Source organism: Pipra filicauda, unplaced genomic scaffold, assembly GCF_003945595.2.
Source record: "Pipra filicauda isolate LSUMZ 115617 unplaced genomic scaffold, ASM394559v2 scaffold82_size2718185_pilon, whole genome shotgun sequence".
NCBI classification, from domain to species: Eukaryota; Metazoa; Chordata; class Aves; order Passeriformes; family Pipridae; genus Pipra; species Pipra filicauda.
In genome coordinates this window covers 843,351-870,425 of record NW_024105009.1, presented here as the reverse complement: position 1 = coordinate 870,425, position 27,075 = coordinate 843,351, and the positions used below count along the sequence as shown (strand labels likewise).

Below are 27,075 nucleotides of genomic sequence, written 5' to 3'. Positions count from 1 at the left end.
TTTGCCAGGTGATACCTTGTTTCTCACTGTATCCAGCCTGCTGAAAAGTACAGTCTGGTGGATATTAAAAATAAAGACAGTTGAATACAGTTGTTTTATAAAGCTGCAATAATGATACTGTAATTAAAAAGGGCATGAGGTTAAGTTTGTGTTAGCCTGCTTTCCTGTTTCCCAAGGAAAATGTTTCCCATTTCACCCAGTCTCCAACAGATACTGTTTAAAGGTGTGTTTTTCATCTGAGCTTTGAACTTCAAGGTTTTCAAATTTTGGACTTCGAGGTTTTCAAATTTTTTTGGTGATTTCAACAGCTAAAGCAATTGAAAACCCTAAGAATTTGGTTTTGAATAACTCTTGGACCAAGAACCGGAGTCCTCAAGAAATACTATGACAATGTGACATTGAAGATAAACATCAGAGGAGGGAGCAGTGGTATTGTGTGTGTGTGTGTAAGGTAATTTTTTATAGGTAACAGATGAACTAATACATTTCCATGATCAATTGGTTTACTTTTTAACATTCACAGTAACTGCAAAGCATCATATTATATGAAGTGATATATGATGTAAAGTGATATAAATTCCAGACAGTCTTTAGTAATGGAGGACAGTTAGCAAATTACTTCTAGTACAGGTATAATAAAGGAAAAATAGCTTGGGCATATATCTCCAACCTTCTTCCTTTTCCCTTGCCTCTGTTGGACTTGGGAAAAGGTGCTTTATTGTTTTTATGAAGTCCTGTTAAATAATAACGTGTTAGTAAAAATTATTTTTGGACACGGTGCTCGGGATGAGTGCTCGGCCAAAAGCTATTTTTGTGGAAGTATTGCTGCTTAAAATTGTTCCCCATATGCAGCTGGGAAGGTTGAAATGCATCCAGTAACGTGGCTGAGAGCGTTGCTCAGGTGTGAGTGACACGGAGATCATTTGCACAGCTTTTGAGAAGTGATACCGCAGGAGACACGGAGGGGCTCTAACATTTGGAGTAAAAACTTACAACTGGCTGCATGGAGGGGGAGATGAGCAGTAGTTCAGAGTGAGTAGAAGGAGGTAGGTCGAGTAAAAAACAGGCCTGTCTGCTTTCATTACGGAGCTCGTGCGCGGTGGCGGCTGAGATTAACCCAGAAGTAGAAGGCTGGATGGGAAAAGGGGAGGAGACCAGGAACGTCCATCATGTGTCACCTCCCTCAACACCAGAGCAAACCCCTGGCTCTGCTGAGGCAGCTGCTCTGGGAGGAGAGGGAGCAGCACCACAAGCAAGAATGTGGTGACCAAGAGAGAGGGAAGAGACAAAAAAAAGAGCGTGGCCAGTTGGTGCCTGAAGGGTTAATGGAGGACATTCGAGTGCCCCCTCTGAACTTCAGTCCTCTGTGTCCGGGATGGCTGAACAGGGTCTGAAACAGCTGCAGAGAGGACACCTCACTGGTTGTCTTGGAGAGGAAAGAAGGGCATGGGAAGTTGTACCAAGACTGGATTTTTGCTAGAAACAAGCTTTTGATCAGTGAGCTGGAGAGTAGGAAAAGAGAGTTGGTCAGAGCAGGTACATAACAAATTCAGATGAAATGGGATCACTGGGATTGAAAATAAAAAAAAAGAGGAGGGTTAGCGTAAAATAGCTGAGGTTTGAGGATTTTTCTTAGTGTAGATGTAGTCTGCTAAAGGCATTAGATGGCAATAGAGGAAAAAACCCAACAGAGGAAGGAGCAAATAAGTTCAGAAAGCTTGGAGACCAAAATGGAGACAAACAGATAAACATAGAAATGTGTTTTAATTAGTAGGTCCCCTACAATGTAGTTGACACTAGTTACATGAAATTGTATCTTTCTAATATAAAATAAAGATTTTAAATTTGCCAAATCTGTAGGAAAGGAGTTAAAAGCTAAACCCATCAGATGAGGTTTTGGTACAACAAAGGAGAAGTGTGACCAATTTTGTGGGAGTGTTTTCTCAACGTTCTTGGCAGGAGAGAAGCCAGTATTCCTAGTTCTGCTGTGGGCAGTTGGTCAGTAATGTTTCCATGTATTTGTAAGAAGCTGATCTGAGGAGGTGTGGTCTTTGTGGCCAATCCAAGCATCTGACAGTTATCTGTTTAGAATACAATGACTAAATGCAATGACCAAATGTTTTTGGTTTTGTTTCAACCTTAGACTCTTCAGTTGGGGAGATAGAAAAGGGGTCCCTAAGAGATGAACCATTGTGGATCACAACTGTACTTCAGCCATATTTTCAGCAAGTGTGAGGTTCAGTCTCGAATACAGAGGAGAAGTGGTCCTTTTACATTTTGGATTTTATCAAGCACACATGATATTAGTACTCTCTCCTTTCCAAAATTATTCATAAACTAAATCAGAGAAATTAATTTAATCAGAAATCTGCTTAAACACTTGTAGAACAGATGTTCTAAGTTTCAGTGCCCCAACTGGTGTCAGTATAAAGGGTGGTTACAGCTCCAGAATAAGGGGTATCTTGGTTTATAACACACTTATCAGCTGATAGGCGTGATTATATTGCAACTACCTCATTTTAAATGCTGATTCCTGTTGGTCCATCACTTAGACTGAGCAATTTAAAATATCCAAAAAGGTTATTGGCACTGAATTAAAGCTACAGGACGATGGAGCTTTGAGGGTTCCTTTTCAGTAGACATTTGAACCACAAGTCAGAGTGTTCTGCTCAGAGTAAATGGTAAAGAAAATGTGTTACTATTTTAATTATTATTGCCTGTTTAACGCGGGATTTCTTGCAGCCATGTCCTTGAATAACCATTTCTTAACTAAAATGACACAATTCTGTAACCAGTGATCCGTGACTTTAAATATTTGGAAGGGCTATTGATTCGCTGAACTGGAAGAAATTAAAGATGTTGAAGCATATTTTCAAAAGTGAAATTACGTGTAATATAAATTATATTTGATCATGTATATTTTATTTACCATTTAAGTCACAAAAAAAGCTCGGCACATGTAATGCAGCATTCAGTTTATCTGCAATAGCCTTAACTAAACACTGGTGGGTTTGTTTAAACCAGCTCTGCGTGGTGGTACCAAGAGCTCCCAGCACCTCCAGCACCTCCTCTTGCTCCCGTGTCGTGGTCCTCTGCAGGTACCTGTCTCTGTTTGTGGTGGGTAAATTGCCCGTAAGACCAACGATTCCATCAGCAAATTATCCAGGAAATGCCGTCGGTGCTCGTGGTGACGTTGGTGCCACCGGTGGTTCCGCTGCCGTTCCAGCGGGCTGATTAAATTGGCAGCTTCCTCTTGTGCCCGGCGCCGTCGTCCCCCTTCCTTTGGCACCTCGGCCCAGACCGTCTCCTTTCCTCTGTCCTTCTAACTGAATATCAAATGCGTTATTGATTGCTGCTCTCCCACCCTCCTCACTTCCACTCCCCTCAACTTTTTCATCTTTTTTCCCCCCCCCCCCTCTTTTCCCTTTTGATTGGCAGTATCACCCAGACAAGCAGGAGGCAGATGTGCCGGCAGGAGAAGTGGAGGAGCGCGTGCAGCGGTTCATGGAAGTTGACCAAGCGTGGAAAATTCTAGGGAATGAAGAGACAAAAAAAGAGTATGACCTGCAGCAGCGTGGTAGGTTCCTGCCAAGGAGGGCTGTAGTGGCAGCAGCTCTTTAAATAAGCAGGGTCTGGGAGTGGTAGGTAGATGGTATTTTAAAATGCTGTTTAGTGCTCTTGTCCTACTTTCAAACGTGGAAATCCATTATTTATAGCTTTTGCTCCACATACATTAGCTACTGAAACCACTGAATGGCTTCCAACAAAACGTTAGGGGGCATTATTCCTAATAGCTTGGATTATTGTGAAATATATACTGATTGCAGGCCTTAGCCCTTTTTATTTTATGAAGGTAGCTTCATTAATTGTTCTTACTTTCAAGTCTTGTACTCCATTTTGTTGCAGTGTCTTAGATATGCATTAATCCAAGTGTTCCCTGCGTGTGGGTTTATAACCACTTCTGAATCATTAGGACACTTTCCTTTTCGTTGTGTGTGTGTGTTACAGTAGCTTTCATAATTCATTTGTAGTCTAAACTAGTCCTTTTAAAGCAGGTTTATAAATAATATTCCAATATAACACATTAACTAGGCAGCTCTAGCATGCATTTCTTTTTATACCTCTCAGAAAATAGCTTCTTAAAACAGTGACAGGCTGTTGTGAGAAAGAAAGGGGGGAAATGTAGGTCAGGTCTGTCACACATGGGCTACCATTACATGAAGTGATAGGCTGTCTTTCTGCTCTGGCCTCAGGATAGGAGTCCCTCAGCCTTCCATTAGAACCTTCAATAAATGTATATCCACCCTACATGTTAATGGGGGGAGTCAATAATAGTGTCTTGCCTGTGGGGAAAACACTCGGTCGCACTCGGCAGCAACACACTCGGCTCCAGCATTGACGTGTAGCCACCACCACTTCTGAATGTGTCTGATAAAAGCCCACTGTCTCTGCAGCTTGTTATTGAATTCTCTGCCATTGTCCATTGGCACACCATCAGACCTTTCTCTCTTGTGCTGATTTTTTAACTCCCCTGCCGCCGCGCGGGCCGGGCCGCGGAGACACAAAGCCGTAGTCATCCCGCAGATATGCATCGCTGCGGGAGAAAGGGAGGGACACAGAACTGGGTATCCACGGCAGGAATCCTCCACTTAAATCATCTTGCACTTCAGGCTCCGTGTGGGTTTGGGAAGAGAGGGGGGGCAGGGCCGAAAACAGAGTCGTCGAATAAATATTTTAGAAGAACGGAAAAAAAATTGGATCTTGTGCTAATTTGTTATGTGAACAGCGTTAGATCAGACTTGGATAATTTTTTCATCTCAGTTATTTTTCGTCTCTTTGATGCCAGAACAGGAATTCCTCCTGCCCAGTGCTCTCATGCTGTTGTACTCTTAGCATTGTAATGCTGGCTGTGTCTTCTGTTTTCACAAATTGTACAAGCACAGGAAAAAAGAAATTAGAGATTAAGTGAGGAGTCTTTTCTGTATCCAGTGAGTTTTACCTAAAGCTTAAATCCAGACTATGAAGTTCCATTTTGCTTGGGTCAGGTTAATCCACTGAAGTAGAGCTACATCAAAATTTTAATCAATTAGTTTGTTTTCCCTTGGAATTTAAGGACATTGCTATAAATCAGTTTTGACAAAACTTATTCTAGAGTAACTTGAAGATTATCAATAGTTTCTGAGATTCTTTTGCATCCAGATGAGCTCTTCAGAAAACCATCTCAAGATTCTGGATAAGAGACTTAGTTAATAGTCTCTTACAGAAATAAAGAGAACAAATTGTACCTTTATTTTTGCCAATATTTGGTAATGGGATGGTAATGGGATAGATGTGTTTTATCCCAGAGGGTCCCAGTGTTCCAGACTGAGCCACACATAACATACATGTGCAATGTCCCTGCATTCTTTCCAGCATGTTCCCTGGCAGCAGAATGATGGTGAAATAAATTCTAGTTCTTTGAATGCCTGTCAAGCTGCTTCTGAAGTCATGATTCTGGACAAATTCTGTAGACACTGCCATAAAAGCTCACAGAAACAAAGGGATGGAGACAGCAGCTAAGGGGAATAGTGATGAGAGAGAGAATACAGCAAGTTAGTAAGATGCAAAGGAAGCCTAGGAAGGAGGATCTGAAGGATGCCAGAGTGTGTGTGTGGGGCTGCCCATCAGCAGGAAGCTCTTTGCACTGGAGTCTTTTCCCCACTTCACAGTTTGTTTATTTGTGTGTACCTTCTTGTGCTGTACTAACTAAATCTTAATTACTTGGCTCAGAAATCCAGTAGCCAGAGAAGTTCCAAGAGGCTGAAATTCTGTGGGGCTCTATAGTTTTAAATTTTTTTGTTTGAATTGCTGAGAGTAACAAGTGAATGTGCTTTTATATCTTAATACTGCTTTTCTCTGAAGGTTTCCCAATAATCTCCTAATTTTTTTGTGCCTTCAGGCCACAGTATCAAACGGGAGGGGACAAACCACAAACTGTGTAGAGGTTTGGCTCAAATTTTTATCCAGGCATTCCCGATCTGGAAATCTTATGAGAACAGCTTCTTTGTATGTGGGAAAACTTTTCCAATTCATTATTTTATCATATAAGAATTATAATGGGGAATCTTGCAGTCCCTGTGAAAAATTTGGAGGGTGGAAGAAAAGCTGTGTAACAATTTACCTATTAAGAATAGACTTTTTTTTTTTTTTGTCAACAGATTTCCTTCTCAGATTTTTCCATTCTTTGTTCGGTATCCCATTTTAAAAAAGATGAATATGCAGTTAAAATCAAGCTTGACATTGATCATTACCAAAAGGTTTTCAGTGAGTGGAAAAAACCCTGTTTTACAGTTTCATATTAGGAGTCATCTGAACCCTGAAAGTTCATGCTTTTGGGACACAGTTGGAAAGAAGAAAAACTTCTCACAGAATCAGAGAATCATGTAGGCTGGAAGAGACCATCCTAGGTCATCTAGATCCATCTCCTACTTAAAGCAAGTCCATGGAGCAGTTGCTCAGACCTTCTCCAGCCTGGTTTTTTGTGTCTCCAAGGATGGAGCTTCTCGAGCTGCTCTGGGCAGCCTGTTCCAGTGCTGGAACACCCTCAGAGTAGAAAAACCAAACCCAACCAAAGAAAACCAAACCCCAAACCAGCCAAAACATGTTCTTCTATCAAGGCAGATATAAGGACTCTTCCTGCAGCTTGTGCCTTTCCCTTCTCATCCTTCCCCTGTGCACCTCTGAGAAGTCTCCTCTCCACCCTCCTCTGTGGCAGCTGTGGGGAATGAATGCCTGTGTTCTTGTGTGATGTGTCCCAGCCCCTGACCCTGCTGGCAGTCCAGTGAACTCACTCCCATGTGGCAGGGCTCTGGCCTGGGGACACCAAAACTGGACACAGGATTTCAGATGCAATTTCTTCAGTGGAGTAGAGAGGAAAAAAAAAATCCTTCCCTTGACCTGCTGGCTCTGCTCCTGCTCAGCCAGCCCCGTGTGGGGTTGGCCTTTGCCACAGGAGTGCCCTGCTGACTCCTGTTGAGCCTGAATGTCCATCAGGACCCTCTGGTCCTTGTCTGGAAAACTGCTTTCCTGCCAGCTGTCTCCCAGCCTTTACTGGTGCAGGTTATCCCATCCCAAAAGCAGGACTTAATCTTGGTTGAACCATTTGATGTCCCTGCCAGCCCACTTCTGTATTCTGTCGAGGTCCCTCTGAGTAGCAGCCCCACAACTTTTGTGGGGTTTTGTTGACTTATGGACAAAGGAACTGTATCTAGACACTCACATTTTTAAGATAATAATACAAGTTAATTTTATGATTTGATTATTAATGATGGATTTTTATGTTTTAATTATTAATGATTGAATGATTAACAGAAAGGTCACAAAATTAAATCAATAAATCAGTGACTTAGATTAATTTCTGATGATTAATGTAGCAAATAATTCAAAGCTAGTGATGGGATTGACACTAAAACCAGTTGCTTTGCATATGATTTTGGGTGGAAAAATTTAAGAATCTGGGGGGTTTTTCCATGTATGGCTCTCGTGAGGTTCTGTGAAGGATAATATGTTTTCACATGCTGATGGACACAGATGTCCATAAATCATAGAAGGCCTGGAAGGGACCTCGAAGACCATGCAGTTCCAACCCCCCATACATGTGCAGGGACACCTTCCACTATCCCAGGTTGCTCAGACCCCCATCCGACCTGGCCTTGGACACTTCCAGGGATGGGGCATCCACAGCTTCTCTGAGCAACCTGTGCCAGGGCCTCCCCACCCTCACAGGGAAGAATTTTTCCTAATATCTCGTGTAAACCTGCTCTCTCTCAGTTTGAAGCCATTTCCCCTTGTCCTATGGCCTCGTAAAAAGTCCCTCTCCATCTTTCCTGTGGGCCCCAAGGGTTTATAGGGTGGGGGGCAGAATCACCAGGAGGAGTTTTCACATATCTGCACGTGCCTCCTTTTGATTTTCAGTTTTTAAATTGCACTTCTAGAAAAATATGGTAGATGCAGTTCTCATACGTGAGTAACATTCCAGTGTAATTTTCCTTTTGCTCTTGTGTCATTTTTTAGGCATAAGGAATTGCAGGAATAACTGGAATTGCCAGTGTGGCAGCTTGTGCCAGTTGCCCCTGAGAGTGGATCTGCTTCCATCCTCTGTATCTTTCCATTAGGCAGCGAGGCACAACAAAAATTTCATAGTTAAGCTAAAATAGCTCATTTTGCAGTATCTGCTCACTAATCCAGCTTTCTCTGACCATACCAGTGGTTTTTCTGTGTGCTAGGTTATCCTCTGTAAGTGACAGAAGTGTATATTCCTTCTCCAGCCATGGATTTTACAGCTGTAGACCCTCAGCTGGAGTACAAACCTTTTAACTCTCTGGAGTTAAATCTCATCTGCTACAAGTGAAGCAATATTTTTTTTGGTATTTTTATAGCAAATGTATCTTTTTGTTATGAAAATTCTTAACACATTACTTTGTTTTCATTTTAAATTAATTAATTTGTAATTATTTTAAATTAAGTCAAAAGACTCAAATAATTGTTAAAAAACTGAAAAGCCTTTAGAAAAAATTGACTTCTGAAAACGTAGAAGTTTTGAGCACTTGTGGTGATTTTGATGCTGAGCAAATACCATGAATGGTATTTGACTGACTACAAATCTTGAACTTCTTTAATTATTTGTTTGGTTTGAAAAACAGATCCTAAGAATAAAGAGCTAGAAAAATCTTTCAAGTATTATGACTATTTTTACTATTACCATAAACTGTTAAAGGGCTTAAATTTCCATTTACTGCTTGCAACCCTTTCCCTAAAACCCAGCCTCAAATAGCCCAAGAAATATTTATTGTATCCTCAAGTGAAACTTAAATACCTTTCCTCTTTTACACTTTCTGAATGACCCAGCAAGGGCTCTAGTAAAGCTTTACTGAACCAAGCTGCTAATAGTTATTTAATGTTGTTCTGTAGCCTGAAAGAATCTCAGTAGATTTTCCCTTTTAATCTCTTTGAATTGCAGGCTCATAAACCTCTCTGATGAGCCTGCCAGTGTTTTCTTAGATCCTGCAGTTGAGACAATGGAGCTGCAGAATCCTTTCACCTCTTGTTGTCAGACGAATGCAGTAGATGGCAAAGCCGGGCAGGCTGTGCTGCTGGGGAATTAAAGTCCCTCTCAGGAGTTGTGCTGGATGAGCAGGACTCCACGTTTTCCCCCGTGTGTTCAGGGATGTGTTTCAGAAGGTACAGCTCTGGGCACGGAGTCGGACGGCGTGAGCTGGTGTCGCCTGTGAGTCACCCCATAACTCGGTAGTGCTGACAGTGCCAGTCTCAAATAACCCTCTCTGGCAAAGGGGGGACAATGGGACACCAGTTTATTTCAGAGAACCCCTGAGGAGGGAGTTGTGGTTGTAATAACAGTGGTGTAGGTGAAATAAGGAAGGGCACAAGAAATAGGAGTTGCCGTGAGAGCCATTAGGTCGGATGTTCTGCTTGTAAGCTCCCCAAACTCATACTGGGCTGTGCCTCTGCTTTTCAGGAAGTGGCCACATCTGGTTTTTTGTTGTCTTACTTAAGGTGTATTAGATTGGGTAATGTGTTGAGAGATCGAAAATCATAAATTCTGTATTTGCTTTATTGTCATTGTATGGTTTTGTACGTATTATGCCTTATTCCCTGTGTATGTGATTCTTGTGTTCTGACTGGTTGAATTTTGCTGCAGTATTATGCATATTTATGTTTTTTTCCTTATATGGTCATGATTTGCATGCTCTGCCTTGACTCCTCCCCTTGTTCTAGCACCTTCCCTGTCTTAAGGATATAAGGCTGGAACCATTTTGTCTTTGAAGCTTTTCTGTTCTTCCTCCCGACCTGTCCGGGGCAAACCCTACAATAAAATCACCTTACCAGTTCCATCTAAGGAATTGTGAGAGTGTTCATTTAGAAGTGCACAGGTGGTAGCAGAGGATGGTTACATTCCCACAGTAATGTATTTACTAGAACTAGCTTTTTAGCTTCGTCCAACTCTGGAAAATATGTTTCTCCTGCTTGAACCAGACGGGTAAATAAATGCAGTGTGCAAAACTGCCTGACATGAGCAGCTCCTGGATTATGTGTGAAGTCAAGTCAGGAGTACTAATTGAAAATTTACATCTTTTGAGATAACCAGTGAGATTGTCAGACTTCATAGAATCACAGAATATGCTGAGTTGGAAGGGACCCATCAGAATCACTGAGTCCAGCTCCCGGCCCTGCACAGGACACCCCAAGAGTCACACCCTGTGCCTGAGAGTGTTGTCCAAACACTTCTTGAACTCTGTCAGCCTTGGTGCTGTGCCCACTGCCCTGGGGAGCCTGTTCAGTGCCCAACCACCCTCTGGGGGAAGAACCTTCTTCTAATACCCGACCTAAACCTCCCCTGACACAACTTCAGGCCATTCCCCTGGGTCCTGTCACTGGCCACCACAGAGGAGAGATCAGTGCCTGCCCCTGCTCTGCCCCTCACCAGGAAGTTGTAACTGCCTTGAGGTCTCCCCTCAGTCTCCTCCAGGCTGAACACACCAAATGCCCTCAGCCACTCCTCATATGGCATCTCCTCCAGACTCTTCACCGTATTTGTTCCCCTGCTGTGGACACTCTCTAATAGCTCTGTGTCTTTCTTATGTTTTGGTCCCCAAAACTAAACACAGGATCCCAGGTGAGGCCACCCCAGGTCAGAGCAGAGCAGGACAGTCACCCCCTTTGACTGGCTGGAGATGCTGTGCCTGATGCCCCCCAGGACTTGACCATCGGATGAGGAATAACAATCTCTGTTCAGGCTGGGAATTGTGAGAAGGATTAATTTTGCCTGTTGGTTAGGGGTTTTTTATTTTCAAAATTACAATGGCAGTGATGAATTAGAAAAGCTTTGTTGATTTTCTGTTCCCTGGGCTTCATATTGTATCATGTTTGGAATAGAAGAGAGAGCAAACTTTTCCTCAGCCACCTTCTTCATTACTTAAAGGGTTGGACTCGATGATCCTAAAGGTCTTTTCCAACAGAAATGATTCTGTGGTTCTGTGATTCACAAGTTACTTTACCTGAAGTATGTTGTCCTCATGAATTTGCATTGCAACCAGTTCTCTTCATGCTGGCACAGGGACCATCTGCCCTTTCTGTATTTTCTCCCAGCAAGGCATGACCCAGACCTCCACCACCAACCCCATAAAAGTTGTTCTGAGTGAAATCCTTCATGAATTCCAAATAGGAAACCCTGGGAGGTTTCCTACCCTAGCCAAAGGTAGGTAGGTAGGTAGGTAGGCAAACTTCATTTTGATCTCTGCTTTTTTATTGTTTTCTTCCTCAAAGAAAAGGAGGAAAAATGTGCTTTTTCCAAGGCCTGGTGGAGGAAAGGCCTCAGGCTGGTTTTGTGGGTGTTTTCAGGATATCCACCATTCCAGTCTTCCTGTTCTGTAGCTCATACCAGGCAAACTCCCAGAAATATTTAGCATGAGATAAGACCATCTGACCCTTTATTGTACTTTGAACATCTCATGCAGTTAACTAATATTCTGATCAGGTGTAAGGAAAATGTTGTTGCTCCACATAACTGCTGGATCTTCCTGTTTTCTTTCATCATTACACTCCTGCTTTTCCCCCTTTCTTTTGACAGCAGTAAAGTATTGGGTCTGAGTGGGTTAATTTTCTTTTCACTGTGACTTTTTCCTTACAGGTGTTCAGCAAAGGTAAATCAAAGAGGCTGTACTAATTCTGCCATTATTTCCAACGTGTCTCATTTGTTTTAATCACCTTCATCAAAACTAATTTAGATGAGGCTCGTTCTCAAGGACATGTAATGTACATCTCAGTTGAAAATAGAACAGTCAGTTGGGTTTTGGTGATGAAGAAGGAAACGCTCCATTTCCTGATCAGACAGAAGTTGGAGATGGGCAGGTTTTGGGGCTGTTATTGGAGGAGGGGGCTGCAAAGTCCCCTAGTTCTACCTTTCTGCCCAGAGCAAAGTTACACAGAAGCAGCTGGGAAGCATTTAGAATCCTCTGCAATGTAATGAGGAGGTTGGAAAATCTCTTGGGAATTAAAATAACATAACCTGGGCCTCTGACTTTTTCAGCAAGTGCTCAATAAGTAGTTCTGGAATAAATTCTTTCACTACCAACTTTTCCTAGAAAGCCATAGAAAACCCTGGATGCTCTCGAATGCTCCATGACATTAAATGGGCTTAAAAACTCACTGATCCAGGAGAGGGAACACCTTCCTCCTCAATAACAACCTCATTTAAACCTCAGATAAGCACCAAGCTGGAGCTTTCAGGTGTCAGGCAGCAGCTGGGAGGGTCTGTGTAGTAAGTTGTAAGGGGTTTATGTCTTTTACTTTTTAAATATTACCTTTTATGGCTTCACTTGTAACTCTGTTGACAAGATCTCACATTATCAAGCTAAAGAACTTGCTGTGAACTTTGTAGGTGACATATGAGTGTGCTGATAAATGGAAAAAAAACCCAATTTATATTGCACACTTTGCATTTCATGCTGCGAGTTGCATTGTACACTTCCCATTTCAATGCTGGAAGGATCTAGGGGATCAAGTGGCAGCAGATCTCACAGGTGCAGCCCAGAACTGACCTTCTCTCTGTGCTGAGAGACTTTTATTAGAAAAGAACACTTGGGCTAGTCTTCCCCTACAGGTGTTTTTCATTTATCTTTTGTAAGGAGTATCTTTTTGCAGGAATCTCAGTGGTGTTCTCATAAACAACGTTCACTTGGTGCTTATTGGAGGTTTTTATGTGGCTTCTCCTTCCTGAAGAAAAGAATGAGTTGCCTAAGGAGGCTGTGGGGTCTCCATCTGTGGAGATGTTTAAAATGTGACTGGATGTGGTCCATCCCAGGAAACCTGTTCCAGCTGCCCCTGCCTGTGCAGGAGGGTTGGAGTGGGTGATCTTGAGAGGTCCCTTCTGACCTCAGCCATTCCATGAATTAGTGGGTGATCTTGAGAGGTCCCTTCTGACCTCAGCCATTCCATGAATTAGTAAAAACTGCAGGTAAGGAGACATTTCAGCTCATGGAACTGGAGTTACAGGCCAGGCTTTTGAAGGGCATTGACATCCCAACAGAAGTTTGCCCCTAATTTCACACTATTGGGAAGTGCAAAAGTACTGGTTTCAGTGTCCTAATTCAGTGATATATCATCACCATTTACTTCTCCTGGCTACAAGAGGACATTTTCCAGCCTGTGCAGATACATGGAAACTAAAAGTTTAGAGAAACTGCATTTTTAACTCATACTGTGTCTGGGTGTGACTCTCTAGCAGGAACCAGATTGACTCTCAGGTATATAAAACTCTTAATTTACGAGAAAGAAATAAGGACCTGTATGTTGGCAGGATTGAACACTGTCATGTTTGCTTTATAGCAGATAACCTGACAAAAGAATGGCCACTTCATGAACAAGTTTACCTTGAGGACATGTCCTGGAATGAAGGTATGAATGTGCCTTACTCTCCTTCCAGTGCCTTTCACTGTCACTGCAAATGTTTTCTGTTTTTTCTGTACCTTACACTACTGTAAATTCTGCTTTCTCTGGATTTCCTCAGATAAAGCTGTTTTGCTCTCTGAGATGACCTGAACTGGAACTTAACTTCCTGTGACGCTTGTTTTACATCCCTGCTCCATCTCTTCCCCCCACCCTCACCTGCAGTACTACTTTTCACCCCTTGTAGTATAATTGAGTCATTAGATTCTTCCCAAGCCCCTTGTGCATCTTCTTGCTCTTTCTGTGATGGTAGAATGCAGGTGTTTCCATACAGGTTCTTTTTTATCTGACAGCGTGCTATTTCCCTCCTTTTTATTACTCTGGCTTTTCTCATTTACTTGCTTTTGGAATGAAGGGCTGATTTTTTGTCTTTCACTTTTTGGTTGGTTCGTTGGTTGGGTTTTTTTATTTTGTTTTTTGTTTGTTTGTTTGTTTGTTTGTTTTGTTGTTTTTTTTTTTTTTACTTTTAAGCTGTGAGGGGAAAAATCTGCTCTACTTTCCTCTGTTCTGTGTTGTTCCCTGGGTTAGCAATCTGTTTTGGAAGCATCCTTGGTCTTTCATAGGTATGACACCCCTTAGTTTTTATTTCTAATATCTGTCTCTCTGATGTGCACCTTGTTATCACTGAGGGTTCTTTTAAAGAGACTGCACTGACCCTGGTTGTTTGGTGTAACATTTTAAGGGTACAGTAATTTTTCGAGCTACAGATGGTAGCACAGGTACTGGTATTTACAGTCCAGCAGCAGGAGGTTATTTGTAACTAAGAGCAGCTTTGTGAACAAAATCCAAAATAAATTCTTGATTCTTCTCAAGCGCTAAAGGCTTTTTTGTTTCCTTTTTTGGCAGATGAACAACTCTACACTCTCTCCTGTCGATGTGGTGGGAATTACAGTGTCCTCAAGAGCAAAACCAAAGATGTGTCTCTGGTTTGTTGTGACACATGTTCACTTGTTATCGAGATCCTTCAGTGATTGTTTAAATGAAGCTCATTAACTGTTACAAACTTTTCAAAAGCCTGGACAAACAAGTGGCAGCATCTGCTGAGGAAATCTATGTTAAAGAAAAGGGGGGCACTACAAGAACAAGGCTTAAAACTGTCAAGTGCCCCTTTGCTGACACAGACCTGCAGACATGGAGGTTGGCTGTTTTTAACTTCTGAAGCCAAAGAGCTCGTTCCTAAACACCTCCAAAGCAGAACACCGAGTTGTTTACCACTGGAATGGATCTCGTGATCTAAACAGTGTTTCTTTTCCAGCAAACAACAAAGTAGGTCTTTCCATTTCAGCCTCTGTCAGCTGTCCCTTGGGCCCTTCCTCTGAGGTTAAATCCTTTCGGCAGCTCAGATGACAAAACTCAATCAGGAGGCATAAATGTGAGAATGCTTTCAAGATAATGAAGAGCAAGGTGCAGGAATGGGAAACAGGAACATGTTCTATTTATAAGCTAAATATTTAACCTCATTAAATCCCCTCAAGGACTGAACCCAGGAAAGAGGGGCAGAGGCTCACACATGGGACAGGCTGGTTGTCCCAGTGCTGAGGAGCAGGTCCAGTGGCTCTGCATCCACATCACCTTGTCAGCTTGGAGCAGAGCACACTTTGGATTGAGTCTCTCCCTCATCTGAACAAATGGAACCAGGAAGTTGTGCTCTGACCCTACTGGACATACAATCCACTGGGCAGGGAAAACCCTACAAACACCTGTGAGTGACCAGCAGATCCAGAATCCCCCTGGTGTTCAGTTCCAATCCTGGCATGCTGATGTAGGCAGAGTCTGTGTGGGGCTCTGGCTGGGTGACAACACTGTGCCTTTTTCATCCCTTGGTAACAGTCAGTGCTAACCTTGGCTTGTAGTAAAAACCCAAAGCTTTCTAATAAACCCAGGCACTGACTGTGACTCACCAGAGGAAGCAAGAAGCCTGTCATTTTTGGTGATGACAGCACTGTATCATTCCCACTTTCAAGTTAAGATGTAATCTCAGAAAGAGACGTCTCTGTCAAGTAATATCTGTGTTTATTCTAAACAAAAATAGTTCCATCAATTTTAGTAGAAAATATTAGGAAAACCGGCAAGAGTAACTTAAATCTTTTAATCGTCAAGAAATCTGTGGCCGTTGGGGCTTGCACGGAGAAATCCAAAGTCATTCAGAGGCCAAAGCTGTAAAATAAAATACAAGAGATTTTAATCACAACTCCAAAGTTCAGTGTTTTCATTTGTTATTGTTGTGTTTCATTAACAGCATATTTTTTCATCTCTTTGGTTGACAGAGTAAAGAACTTTCCTCACCCGTATGTTTCTCTTATGGGGAGTAATAAATACTGTATTTCCCAGGGAATCATTCCAGAGTGGCCAGACACAACACTCATTTATACAGGGCACGCTTTGCTATGGAGAGCCTCACAAATTTCGTTGCTGTTTTCAGCCTTGGAAATAAATATGTTCCTAAAAAATATCTTTCAAATTCAAAGTTTTCTAGCTTGTAAACTTCTTCATGACTTAAAACACAAGGTATATATTCTTTGATCCATCTGGGCAAAAAAAAGAACACCATGCACAGGGTCCTCCCGGTTGTGAGGTGGACATTTGTATTTTCAAGATGAGCCTTTGAACTGCAAACACCAAATATTGGGAAAAAAATATCTATAGGCAAGTTTATACCATGCAAAGAGGTATAAAGGGTGGAGGCCCTGCCACCATCAGGGCTCTTGACCGAGGGGCTCCTCTGAGAAGGGGACAGTTATTTACCAAAGAGCACGACTCATGGCCAAGCACAAGTGTCAGAGAATGATGCTGACCAACAACAAAACAACTTCTCTACAAAAAACCATATAGTTGTTCATAATACTGAGGGCTCCCAGGAGTACCTGGCTCTGGACATTCACTAATTACATGTAGGATGGTCTTGGATGCAAAAAAAGGTAATAGGAAACCAAGGACATTCTTTTACACTTTGTCCTTTGTCTCCCTTGACTGCCTGTGTCTCTTCACACCCCCTTTCAAAGATGGCACGAGGGGATCAGCAGGAAGAAGGGAAAGATGCTGCTGAAGAATGAATGCCCTCTGTGGCTCTAATCCCATAAAAATTTCACAGCCCCTGCCCAAGGTGAAGGGGCCTAGACAGAGAAGGATGATGCACTACCTTGTTCCCACAGCATCTGTCAGTCTTATGTTTATCTTGCTCATTTTTCCTTAGAATTTGATCTTGAGGAAGGTACACAGTCACTGTCCAGGAACAGCCACCTACTCTGTGCCTGAGTTAATGGAACAGCCCCAGCACAGAAGGACTCTTTGCTGCTTTCTGTGTGGAGTGAAGAAGGAATTTTCTCCTTTCAAAGAGGAAGCACAGTGCCAAGGTTCAATTATTTCTAACCCTATGATTCATCCCCAGCACTGAAGACCATGACAGAGGGGGCAGAGAGAGAGTTAAGGATGGGAATGGCAGGACACAGCATCATTCCTGCTGCCTGGGGCTGGGCACTGCTGGAAGCTGCCTGGGCTCGCCTCTGACAGGCCCCTTGCAGCACTGTGCTGAGCTGGACTGGGCCTGGGCCCTGGGCAAGGCAGAAGGATGTGAGTCACACTCAGGACCTCAAGTTCTGTGGATCAGCAAAAGGCTCAAAGCTCCCCTGTGCAAGTACCTTAGAGAATCCCCGTGGGTTTGGCACGTGCAGGGAGGGAAGAGCACGAGGAACATCTGCTGATACACAAAACCACAGAGGTAACACCTTCTCTCTGTGCAGATCAGCCAGGGAGCTATTTTAAGGTCCACACAAATCTACAGAGATACAAACCAGCAACAGAAGGATATTTGTGATCTTGGTTAGAAGCAAAGCCATGGAATCCAAGGCTGTCCAGAGGGCCTGTGCTGGCTGCAGGCTGGGTGTCAAGTCTTTGTTTGGCCTCGAAGGCAAACAGAAGTAAAAGGAAATAGAAATATCCCATATTACAAATCTAAGCTGATCTGAGTAAGGGCCTGGAGAAGGAAGTTTGTTGGGCCATTCACTACAGCACAAATCTCCTTTCAGGCAACTCAAATCACACCTATTGCAACTTGACTTTCTTTTAGTGTAAGTAATCAAATTTGCTTTAAATGCTGCTTTGACAATTCAGCTTCAAACTCATCGCAGTAATCTTAGTGGTAGAGTTCAAATGAAAATGGTGTTTTATGTACTCTGCCTGCAGGGAGAACTTGAGAAAAAAATACTCATGGTTGGAAATGGGATGGAAATCCTTCCTCTGTGAAACAAAGACATGCCACTGTGTCGTAATTCCCAAGTCCTTTAAAGTTATGACAGAAGTTGACTGTGACTTGTTCATTCAGACTGGCTATTCCAATTAGCAGCTCCTTGCCCTCTTTGGTTTGGCCTACATAGATAGATTTGATCTGATGGACGGGGCATAAATGGGGCTAACTAGCTCTTTTGAAGGTACACTACAGGTCTAGTTTTGACATGGAGCCTAAATCCAGGGAATGCACAGGATATCCTACCTAGGACAGGATGAAGCACGAGCTCTGTCAAAGTGGGACTCCCAGGGATTTTACTGAATTTGCAGCTGCTTTGATTTCAGTGGTCCCTTTATGGAATGAACTTGCCTCTTGGAGTGGCACTGGACATGGTGGCATGGAGGGAAAGGAGCAAAGATAATTATTTCCCTGTGGGTTAAATCTGGGGCACCAACAGTGACTGACAATCTTCTGTCTAAACTTCACAGATTAACATTTGTGTTCTACCAAGGACAGGCTGTCCAGACAAACTTGGGATGGCTAAGCTCACTCTCTTCTGCTGAAATCCGTGAAATTACTTCCAAATTAGCCTTGGGTTTGTTTGCATCCGTTCCTAGAAATGTAACTTAGTGTTGAGAGGCATCTGCTTCTCCAAAATCCACTCCATGATAAAGCCACAAAAGCTTCCATTCTGAAGGCAGTAAAGAAGTGTTTCATGAAGGAGAAGCCAAACCTCCAGACTCTGCACTGAAAGCACACACAGGTTTCTTGGCCAGTGGTCTCCTGATTATCCATCCCCCACCATGCAGACTGAATTCTGCTGCCTTTCACTGTAATGTTCAATAGCAACACACAGATCACTGTACTCTGATGGGAATTACCATAAACAACCCAAACTATAAACACTCACTTGAAGAATAAACTCATTTCTGCTTTTGTTAAGCACCATATACTTAAATCTCATGAAAAGATAAATAATAACTACTCTATGCACCATCATAGAACAACGGCAATTAAATCTGGTTAAATCATTACTCTGATTAAGTATCAAGTGATTGCTGACTATCTCTTTTAACAGGCAATGTTCTGGAGTCCTAAAGCAGTACTTCAATATGCATTATCTGTGTGTAAGTTCCACTCATTTTAGAGTTTACTTAGGGTTCAGTCCTGACAGTCACTTCAGTAAAGTCTCTCGAACACCTTCCTTGTCAGGGTACAAGCTGGACACAAATCTCCTGGTGTGGAGAGATACTGTGACTAATTGTGGCTGTCCCCATACACAGGTTCTTGGTATATACAGCATTTGCCAACAGTCCCCTTACAGTAGCAAACAGCAGTTTTTCTATACCTGTACACCAGTTTGGAGAAATCTTTTTTCAGTCAGATTATTAATACCACATTCTCATTAAGAGGAGCGTCAGCATATTTGCTTTTTTTTTTTTTTGCATTTGTATCTTAGCAGTTAATAATCCCAGCTAAAACCTGGGGTCATAAAAATAGCCCCATTTGGAATCAGCATTTTTCCCTCTGGTGTACACAGGAAGGCAAACAGTGCAGGGAAGGGACAGAGAGCCCTCAGTAAACACCAGGGAAGAACTCGAGCAAATGCTGGCCAGGAAGAACAGAGGTCAGACAAAACTTGGCAGCAGGGCTGAGGGGGACATGTTTGAGGTTTACTAAGCAATTACTGATTGTGGTCAATAGCTGCAAGGTTAGTTTTGGTTTTTTTTAGGTTAAGTAAGTCCCAAACTGTGTTCATAAATACTGTAAATTAAGAACATAAGACTGTTAAATTGGAAGGATCCAATCTTCCCTGTGCGTGTGTTAAATGATGGTTTTGTGGATGTGTTGAGAAAACCTTTTTTATTGGTTTGATTGAACAATTTTAAATCCAGCTTTCTAAAAGCAGGTGCATAAGTCTGTAATACATACTCCCTTCTTTCTTAGATTAAACTTTTCATTGAGAAGAAGTTGTATTACTTTCTTCTTTTTGGTAAAAGAGTAAATTAATAATGCAGATAATATGAAAAAGTAATTTAGTGTGACATAAAACTGCAGAATTGTTAAAACAAGAGAAGGAACCGTGGTGGTTTATACAGTACAATATTCATCACTGTTAAAGCTTTTTCACTTTTTTTAGTTTAAAAAGCAGCAAGGCCAGTCTACATGTCTAAAGTAGGTGTGCAAGTCCCAGAAAGAGGACCTTTTTTGTTTTTTGGACTGGAGAGCTACACGAACAGTGAGATGCAAATACAAATAGAGATGCCCTTCTCTACCATTTTGCAGAGGCAAGAATCAAAGTAAGGATGGAATGTACATCTGTGCAGCAGGGTGTTTGTGTTTTTATCAGGTTTGGATTTGCTTGTGAAATAATTCACTCAGCTTTCAGAGCAGTGAGTGCTCAGGGTGCTGCTCACAAGTCCTCCCTCCAGAAAACCCCGTCGTTGTTGAGTTATCCTTTCACAGCAAGTGGCTGGTGTGTCCATGCTTTCCTCCACATCTGCTTTGGCCAGGCAGTTAAGGAGGCAACTTTCAATACCTGACACCCAGCCATTAAAAATGTACTAATGCACCTATTTTTAGATACTATAAATATATATATACCTTAAGACAAATGCGTCCTCTTATCAGTCCGTAAGGAACGGGTCCGTAGCACCTGGAATCTGTAGAATTCCTGAGATTATCACCTTCTAACCAAACATGTCCTTTAGGCACCTGTGGTTAAGCAAGATTGAAATGTAATAAGAAAAGAGAACAGAATGGCATTAAGCACAGTCTGCCTTACACCACCGTATTTTCTGATTTCTGAGCTCTGTATTTCATGACTGTGTGATGAACTGATTTTTTAGCGAATCCAGTAAGACACACTGCCAGATTTGGAGGGATGAGAAGGAGTGCTCCAAAGTATCTGTTCTATCATGTGCTCAAAAACCAATGGTTTGCAACAAAAAACCCAAAATGAAGATGTAAGAGGTTAGACCAATGTGACAGGGTCATTAATTTAATAGACTTCAAAAGAGGTCATTAGGATGTTGACTGAAAATCTGCCCTCCTGTCGCAGTAACAGCATGAACAGGGCAGCCACACACTCATCAACATCCTGGGGCCAGCACCAAGGCTAGACCTGTTAGTAGATTCATGATGAACTAACTGGTAATTGATTGTGACATCAATTACGAATAATCTCATCATTTTATCGGAGTAGGCTTGTCAAAGTTCTAATTAAGATCACAGTTCATTCTATGTGCAGGCAGAATCCACAACACATTATATTGCAATAATGATGATCACAAAACAGCAAATCCCTTTTTATAATTTGAAAATTAATGATGGTGACCTTATACTATATGACAAAGACCTTTCATTGCCCATATATATTATGCATTAACTATATTACATACCATAGATTCATGGCATTCACTGGCTGACTCAATGACAAAATGAGAAATAGCAACAGAGCTGTATTAGTTACCTAAATGAGAGTATAAAGCTTTCAGATATGAAAAAGTTGCTCCTATAAGTCTTAAACTAAAATTTCTGATTGGAAGGGAAAACACTATTTTGTCATGTTTTCTTGAAAACATTTCAGATGCAAATAACCTCTTATAAATTACCAAATAAAATCCTTAATAATTCTAATTGGGTTTTGTTTCTAAAATTCTAAACCAGGCTGATAATTTAAAAGAAGCAACATAATCTAGATAATATTTAATATGGACTTTAAATTAACATACATTTTTCCAAAACCACGTATGTACTTGAAACATTATTAATACCACAATTCAGAGAAAAAAAATATGGAAACTAGCTAAATAAACAAATTATTTCAAGTGAAACTCAGAGTTTGAGCAGTATAAACATGAATGTTTTGGAATTAAGCCACACAGACTCATAAATACAATAGTCTACATAAAGAGAATTCATGGATAAGAGACTAAACAAAATGAAATGCCACTCTTGGTGTAAAGTCTGGTTGTAAAAACCCAGGCCCTCCATTTGAGGACAATGTAGTTGGAGTGTGATTTGTTCTCAGAGGTGTCTGGCCAGGGAACACTTCTTGGGAACCTTGTCTTTAATGAGCTTTTTAGGCTCCTGCTTAGCCATGCTCCCACGTGGTGTTACCAGACCAGGATCCAAGGATGGAACACTATTCCCAGAGCCCCTTTGCTGAGCCGTGGCAAATGGATAAGCTAGGGATTGAGAACCAGTGGTTTGTCTCTGACAGTGGCAAAGTGGGATTACTGACCATGGAAAGCACAAGTGAGCCTGTCCGTCTCCTCCCTGTATTTCTCTGGGAGCCAGGAAAGGTGCTTCAGGCCTGTCAGAGGGCACAAACCTCCTCATTTTAGAGTCTACAGTGGAGCTGTAGACCAGCAATATGTCTAAACCCTTTTGAAACCTACTGGTCTCCTTCCAGAGTGTCCTGTATAAAGGAAGGCCACCTCCTTTGTTTTAAACTGATCCACTAGTTCAATCAAGCTCCTTTACTTCTTGTTCTGCCACTCCTTCCATACAGGAATTCCAGATTCAGCTTGTCTGTCACCTTTGTTATTTTGTAGGCTAATCAGATTGCTGGCACATGCATGGAAGGCCTTCCTCTGGGAAGACCAGCTGGTTTCAGCTTCATGAATTTGGCCCTCCTTCCACCCAAGCAGATTTGCAAACAAAAAAACCCAACCAGAAGTCAAGTCAAAATAAATAAAATTTAAAAAGACTCTATCCAGAGTCAAAGGAACTGTGTGGAATATACATCTCATCACACATGGACATATATTTTTGGTAGGTCTCTGTTTGAGAATGTACTGACTCCCATTTTCCTCCAAAATTCCATGGTACACAGCCTACCTAGGATGTCCAGATTAGCTGGATATTCATCTTCACTTATTTGCAGTGTACCCACCCTGTGTCCACACCTTACGTGAGTGTGTTTTTCAGGTGTATATCACAACACAGAGCAGTGTCCTCACCCCTCTGGTGCAAACTCTCCTGGTCCAGCCTCTACTGGAATTCCAAGCCATCCATCAAACTACTGGCACTGGGAAAGACTATCCCAGCAAACATACACACAGGAGAAGCAGGAATTACTATGAAAGGGAGAGGGTTTTTTGTTAAATATAAAAGGCAAACCAAGGTTAACATTTCATGTTACTGTAAAAGCATCACTTCTGTTCCACTCCCAGCTGTACTGGTTCCTCTGCTTTCTCACTTCCCCAAATTCACAGGCAGAATGTGAAGCTCATCTTTTATTACCTAAAATAAAGACTCACTCGTAACTCAAGTATATCCAAACACTTCCTAGAACACTTCCCATTTTTCTGCCATGCTCCAAAAGTATGAAAAAAACAATAAATTCCTTTTGCCAGCAATGGCAGAACACTACTTCCAACACTAGGAATAATTACTTGTCTACACAAGATGTTCACAGTTTGCATTCCAGGTAGAACATTTGCAGTAAAGTACCTTCCTACATCCTGAAATTCACCACTTAAGATAACATTTTCTCCGTGGAAGGTATGACAGGCCCCTATACCTCCAAATTTGTCATTTAGGGCACTGTCACAATGTATGATCCATCTAGAGATAGTGCACTGTAATACCTTTGTGTGGTGTCTGTCCACCATCTAGGCACTTCACTACAACCTGGAATTAAGACAAGCAATAAAAATCACAAGAATTACGGGAAAATGTAAAACCAAATACCAGTGACAAACCATAACAATTAAAAAAAAAAATATCAAACAAAGGTTGTTTAAACCCCTCTGAAATAAAAACTAAAGCCAGAATCCTTTAAGGTTTTATGCCCCAAGCCATTCTACACCGTATCACTGATCTCAGTGGAATTACTCACATGGAATAAAGTTCAGTTGGAGTATCAACCTTTGCAGAATCAGGACCCAATCTAAAACACTGCAAAGCTGTGCAAGCCTTGCTGGAACAAGATACATTAACCAAAGAAAAAAAATGAACTGCTGAAAACCTGTATTTTTAGTAAGAGTATATAAATTACACACCAATAGGCTGCTGCTGCCAAAAACCCAAGGCAAAGGGAAAGCCACTTGTGTGACAATTCACAGCCTTGCATTTTGGTATCTACAGGACATGGACAAAATTATTTGTATCCAAGGAGTACAACTGAAAGCACAGTTGCCACTACTGCACACAGAGGGACTGTGGATACAAAAACACAGTGACAAATGGGAGAAGCATTAACTTGGGCTGGGCAGTGTTTCTGCTCTCCCCCACACACAGGCCAGAACTAAGATGTGAAAGTCTCACAAGCCCAACAGCTGAATTCTCACAAGAGCAGTGGGTCACATGCAGAACCAGCAAGTCCTCAGCAGGGCAGGTTCATGCAAAAAGCTACCTCTGATTGTCTGCAGACTCCTCCCTTTGCCTGAGCAACCCCTGTGCCTCTGGTTTTGTGCAGATTATCCGAGGATTTACTTCCAAGGAGCAGCAGTTCTCAGGCAGAACCGGTTGTCTGCGGGGCAGCTTATACGTGTGGGAATAAAAGACACCATCAGACACGACTCTCCCCTTCTCCCTTCCCAGGCTCCAGCACAGGAGCAGACAGACCAGGAGAGCAAGACTGTCCCTGAGAACAACTGAGCTTGAAGCAGCAGCTTCAGATAAATAAATGTCTTTCACCTCAGATAAAATAATATCTTTCCCTGCGACAAACTGGCTAAATTTGCAGAGCTGTTGGAATTTACTCAGTGGCACAGTTAAAGTGGCAAGACTGAAGTACAGGGCAGGTATTTGATGCACACTTAAAGCATAAAATATTAATGAAATGGGGAAGGGGAATCACCAAATAATTATACTCTTCTGGTAGCTTTACATGACACCAAACTTTTTTCTTTGACTACTCTCACTGTCTTCAAACCCAAAAGACGAGAACTGGCATACTAGAAAACTAATATACTGCAAACAAAATTAACAGATTAAATTATCTGCCTCAAAAATACCCCCAAACCCAACTAAAGGAAGACGGGCTTCTGTGGTTTGTTTTTTTTGTTTTGGTGCAGTTTTTGTTTGTGATTTTTGGGGACGTATAAACAGGAATCTCTTGCAATCTCAAAGCACATCAGCACGTACAGTCAGCTGGGAGCAGATGAAGTCTGAACTTTCCTAAGGTCACAGGTATTCACATCACCTCCAGCAATATCAAAGTTTCAAACTTAAGAAGAACTTTAAATCATTGCCATCTTTTCTTTTCAGTTCAGAGGCTTCCTTCTTGAGCTACGATAAGAACTAATCTCAGTGCTGGACAAAAGAATAAAGTCTGCAAGTTCTCATCTATCCCTACTAAGGTCTATTTAAGTGCCTCCTCCTTTGGTACAAGCAACAAATGTAATTGCTTCATGGCCTGCGGGTGTTCACTGAACAAAAGAAGCTTTTGTGAATAAACCACAGGTGTTACCTTTCTTGATTAAAGTGAAATATGATGAAAGATTCTACAATATCGAATGACAAATTTACTAAATACTGATTAAATTGCCTTATTTAAGTAAATTGCATCTAGTTAGGATAAAATATACACCATAGAAATGCGGGAGTTTGTTTTATCGCTCTATACTTAAAGTCTCACATAACTACTCCTTAATCCTTTATTTATTAATTCAGCACCAAGACTGAATAATGCTTAACAAATCCTTTTTTTAATGATCCAGTTGCTCTAGGCACTGTTTCTGTAGGCTTATCATAAATGTTGTTCATATTAAGGTTGCCATCTGTACAAAACACAACAACATTAATTAGCTCAATATTTTCAAAATCAGCACAAGCTGATTTACATTTATTTTTTTTTTTGTGCTGAAAAAGCTATGAAATTGTAGCGACCACACTGGAACTTAAACAGATGTTAAATCAACATCTTCTGTGTATCACTTAAAGGCTGAAATACCTGGAATTTAATAATTCTTAAAAGGATGGAACAGAATGAATCGACCTTAAATTCATAGGTACTTCCAAAAAGTTTACCATTTTCCTTTTACTACTGGACAGTTTAAGCTGCTTATGAATAAGACATAATGTACTTGGCCCAGTTTGTTTAAATACTCACATTAAAAAGAAGAAATTAGGATGACAATGAAACACTAATGGGTTTTTATATAGAAATTGAATTTGCTGTGATTAAATATATTATTAATTCATTCTCTGTATTGTCATTTTTTTATTTTAATAGAAGATTTATAAAAAAATATATGAAGATTTGTCTATCTTGTCAGTTTTGAAATTACTCATTAACCAATATTAAAACCACATAACCTTCCATGCTAACCCATAAACTACAAGGGAATTAAGGGATATCCACTTAGACTTGAATTTATAAGACATTTTACTCTACCATGCAAGCACACCAGCTGAGTGTTGTTCTGTAACAAAAAATTGGGGAAGCAGTTACAGTAACCTGTCAAAGCATTCACTGGTTATTTGAATGGTTGGTTTTTAACCACTGTTGCTCCTTCTTAACTTTGTGTAATGTACAAATAACTACTGCTGTTCCTGAGCTTAACTACTTGGAACTTAAAAGGTTTGATCACTGCACTCACTGCTTAATAGGAAAGGCCACAGAATTTTCACATCAGAAATATCTATGCCAGTCAAATGAGAAAAATATCTGCTTTCTCTCAGTACCACTTTTTACCTGTTGCAAAAGTTTCCAAATAATAATAATTCAAACACACATGCTTTGATTACTTTACTTTCATAAATATTCTCATATGATCTAGATCATACTGTTAAACACACAGATCTGAATCAGTCTGAAAAGCTATACACCTGATTTTTAAAATCTCTAGCTGCAACTCGAAATTGAAATTATTAGTCATCTTTCCTTTTCTAAAACTATTATCAGTTAAAATTCAAACTAACTTGTTCATGTTCATAGGTCAAAACTTTCAAACCCAAATCTAGCTACATTTAGGAACTCCTAAAAAAAAATTCAGAACATGGCAGTGATTCATCACTCCAGACTATTAATTAGCTTTCTAGATTTACAGCAGATCAGTATTTTGGAAGAAAATATTGATTACAAATCCAACAAAGATTACTTAGCAGTTTGCACAGACCTTTCTCACAACAATAATTAGGAAGGATTTGATTCTTTTCTTCTCCAGAAACCAGATGATGTTAACAGGGTCATCCAAAACTACAGGTTTGAGAACAACAACAAAAAGAACCACCTGTGGGTTCAAACCCCAACTGGAAGTCACTGGTTAAAAACACAGAACCCACCACCATTGCTGGCATGGCCTGGGCAAAGCCACTCCTTACACAGGGATCTGCAATTCAGCCCGGAGGCAACAATGGCTCACAAATCCTACGAGCAGGGGGAAGGAATC

At 41.3% G+C, this 27,075-nt stretch overlaps 2 protein-coding genes across 7 annotated transcripts in view; one reads left to right on the top strand and one right to left on the bottom strand.

Moving 5' to 3' along the window:
* DNAJC24 (DnaJ heat shock protein family (Hsp40) member C24) overlaps positions 1 to 15,694 on the top strand; it is a 37,119-nt gene extending 21,425 nt beyond the window's left edge. For 2 of the 3 annotated variants that reach the window (XM_027735711.2, XM_027735712.2), the window contains exons 3-5: positions 3,439 to 3,577; positions 13,384 to 13,452; positions 14,350 to 15,694. In XM_027735711.2, coding sequence (XP_027591512.1) covers positions 3,439 to 3,577; positions 13,384 to 13,452; positions 14,350 to 14,474 — 333 coding nt within the window. In that variant the 3' untranslated portion in view covers positions 14,475 to 15,694. The remainder of the gene's footprint in view (positions 1 to 3,438; positions 3,578 to 13,383; positions 13,453 to 14,349) is intronic. The other variant, XM_027735713.2, reaches the window with a different exon arrangement.
* Positions 15,498 to 27,075, bottom strand: part of IMMP1L (inner mitochondrial membrane peptidase subunit 1) — a 32,622-nt gene continuing 21,044 nt past the window's right edge. For 3 of the 4 annotated variants that reach the window (XM_027735710.2, XM_039390477.1, XM_039390476.1), the window contains exons 5-6: positions 20,333 to 20,443; positions 15,498 to 15,660 (exon numbers count right to left, since the gene is read on the bottom strand). In XM_027735710.2, coding sequence (XP_027591511.1) covers positions 15,592 to 15,660; positions 20,333 to 20,443 — 180 coding nt within the window. In that variant the 3' untranslated portion in view covers positions 15,498 to 15,591. Of the gene's footprint in view, positions 15,661 to 17,992; positions 18,112 to 20,332; positions 20,444 to 27,075 lie in introns of all 4 variants that reach the window. The other variant, XR_005566921.1, reaches the window with a different exon arrangement.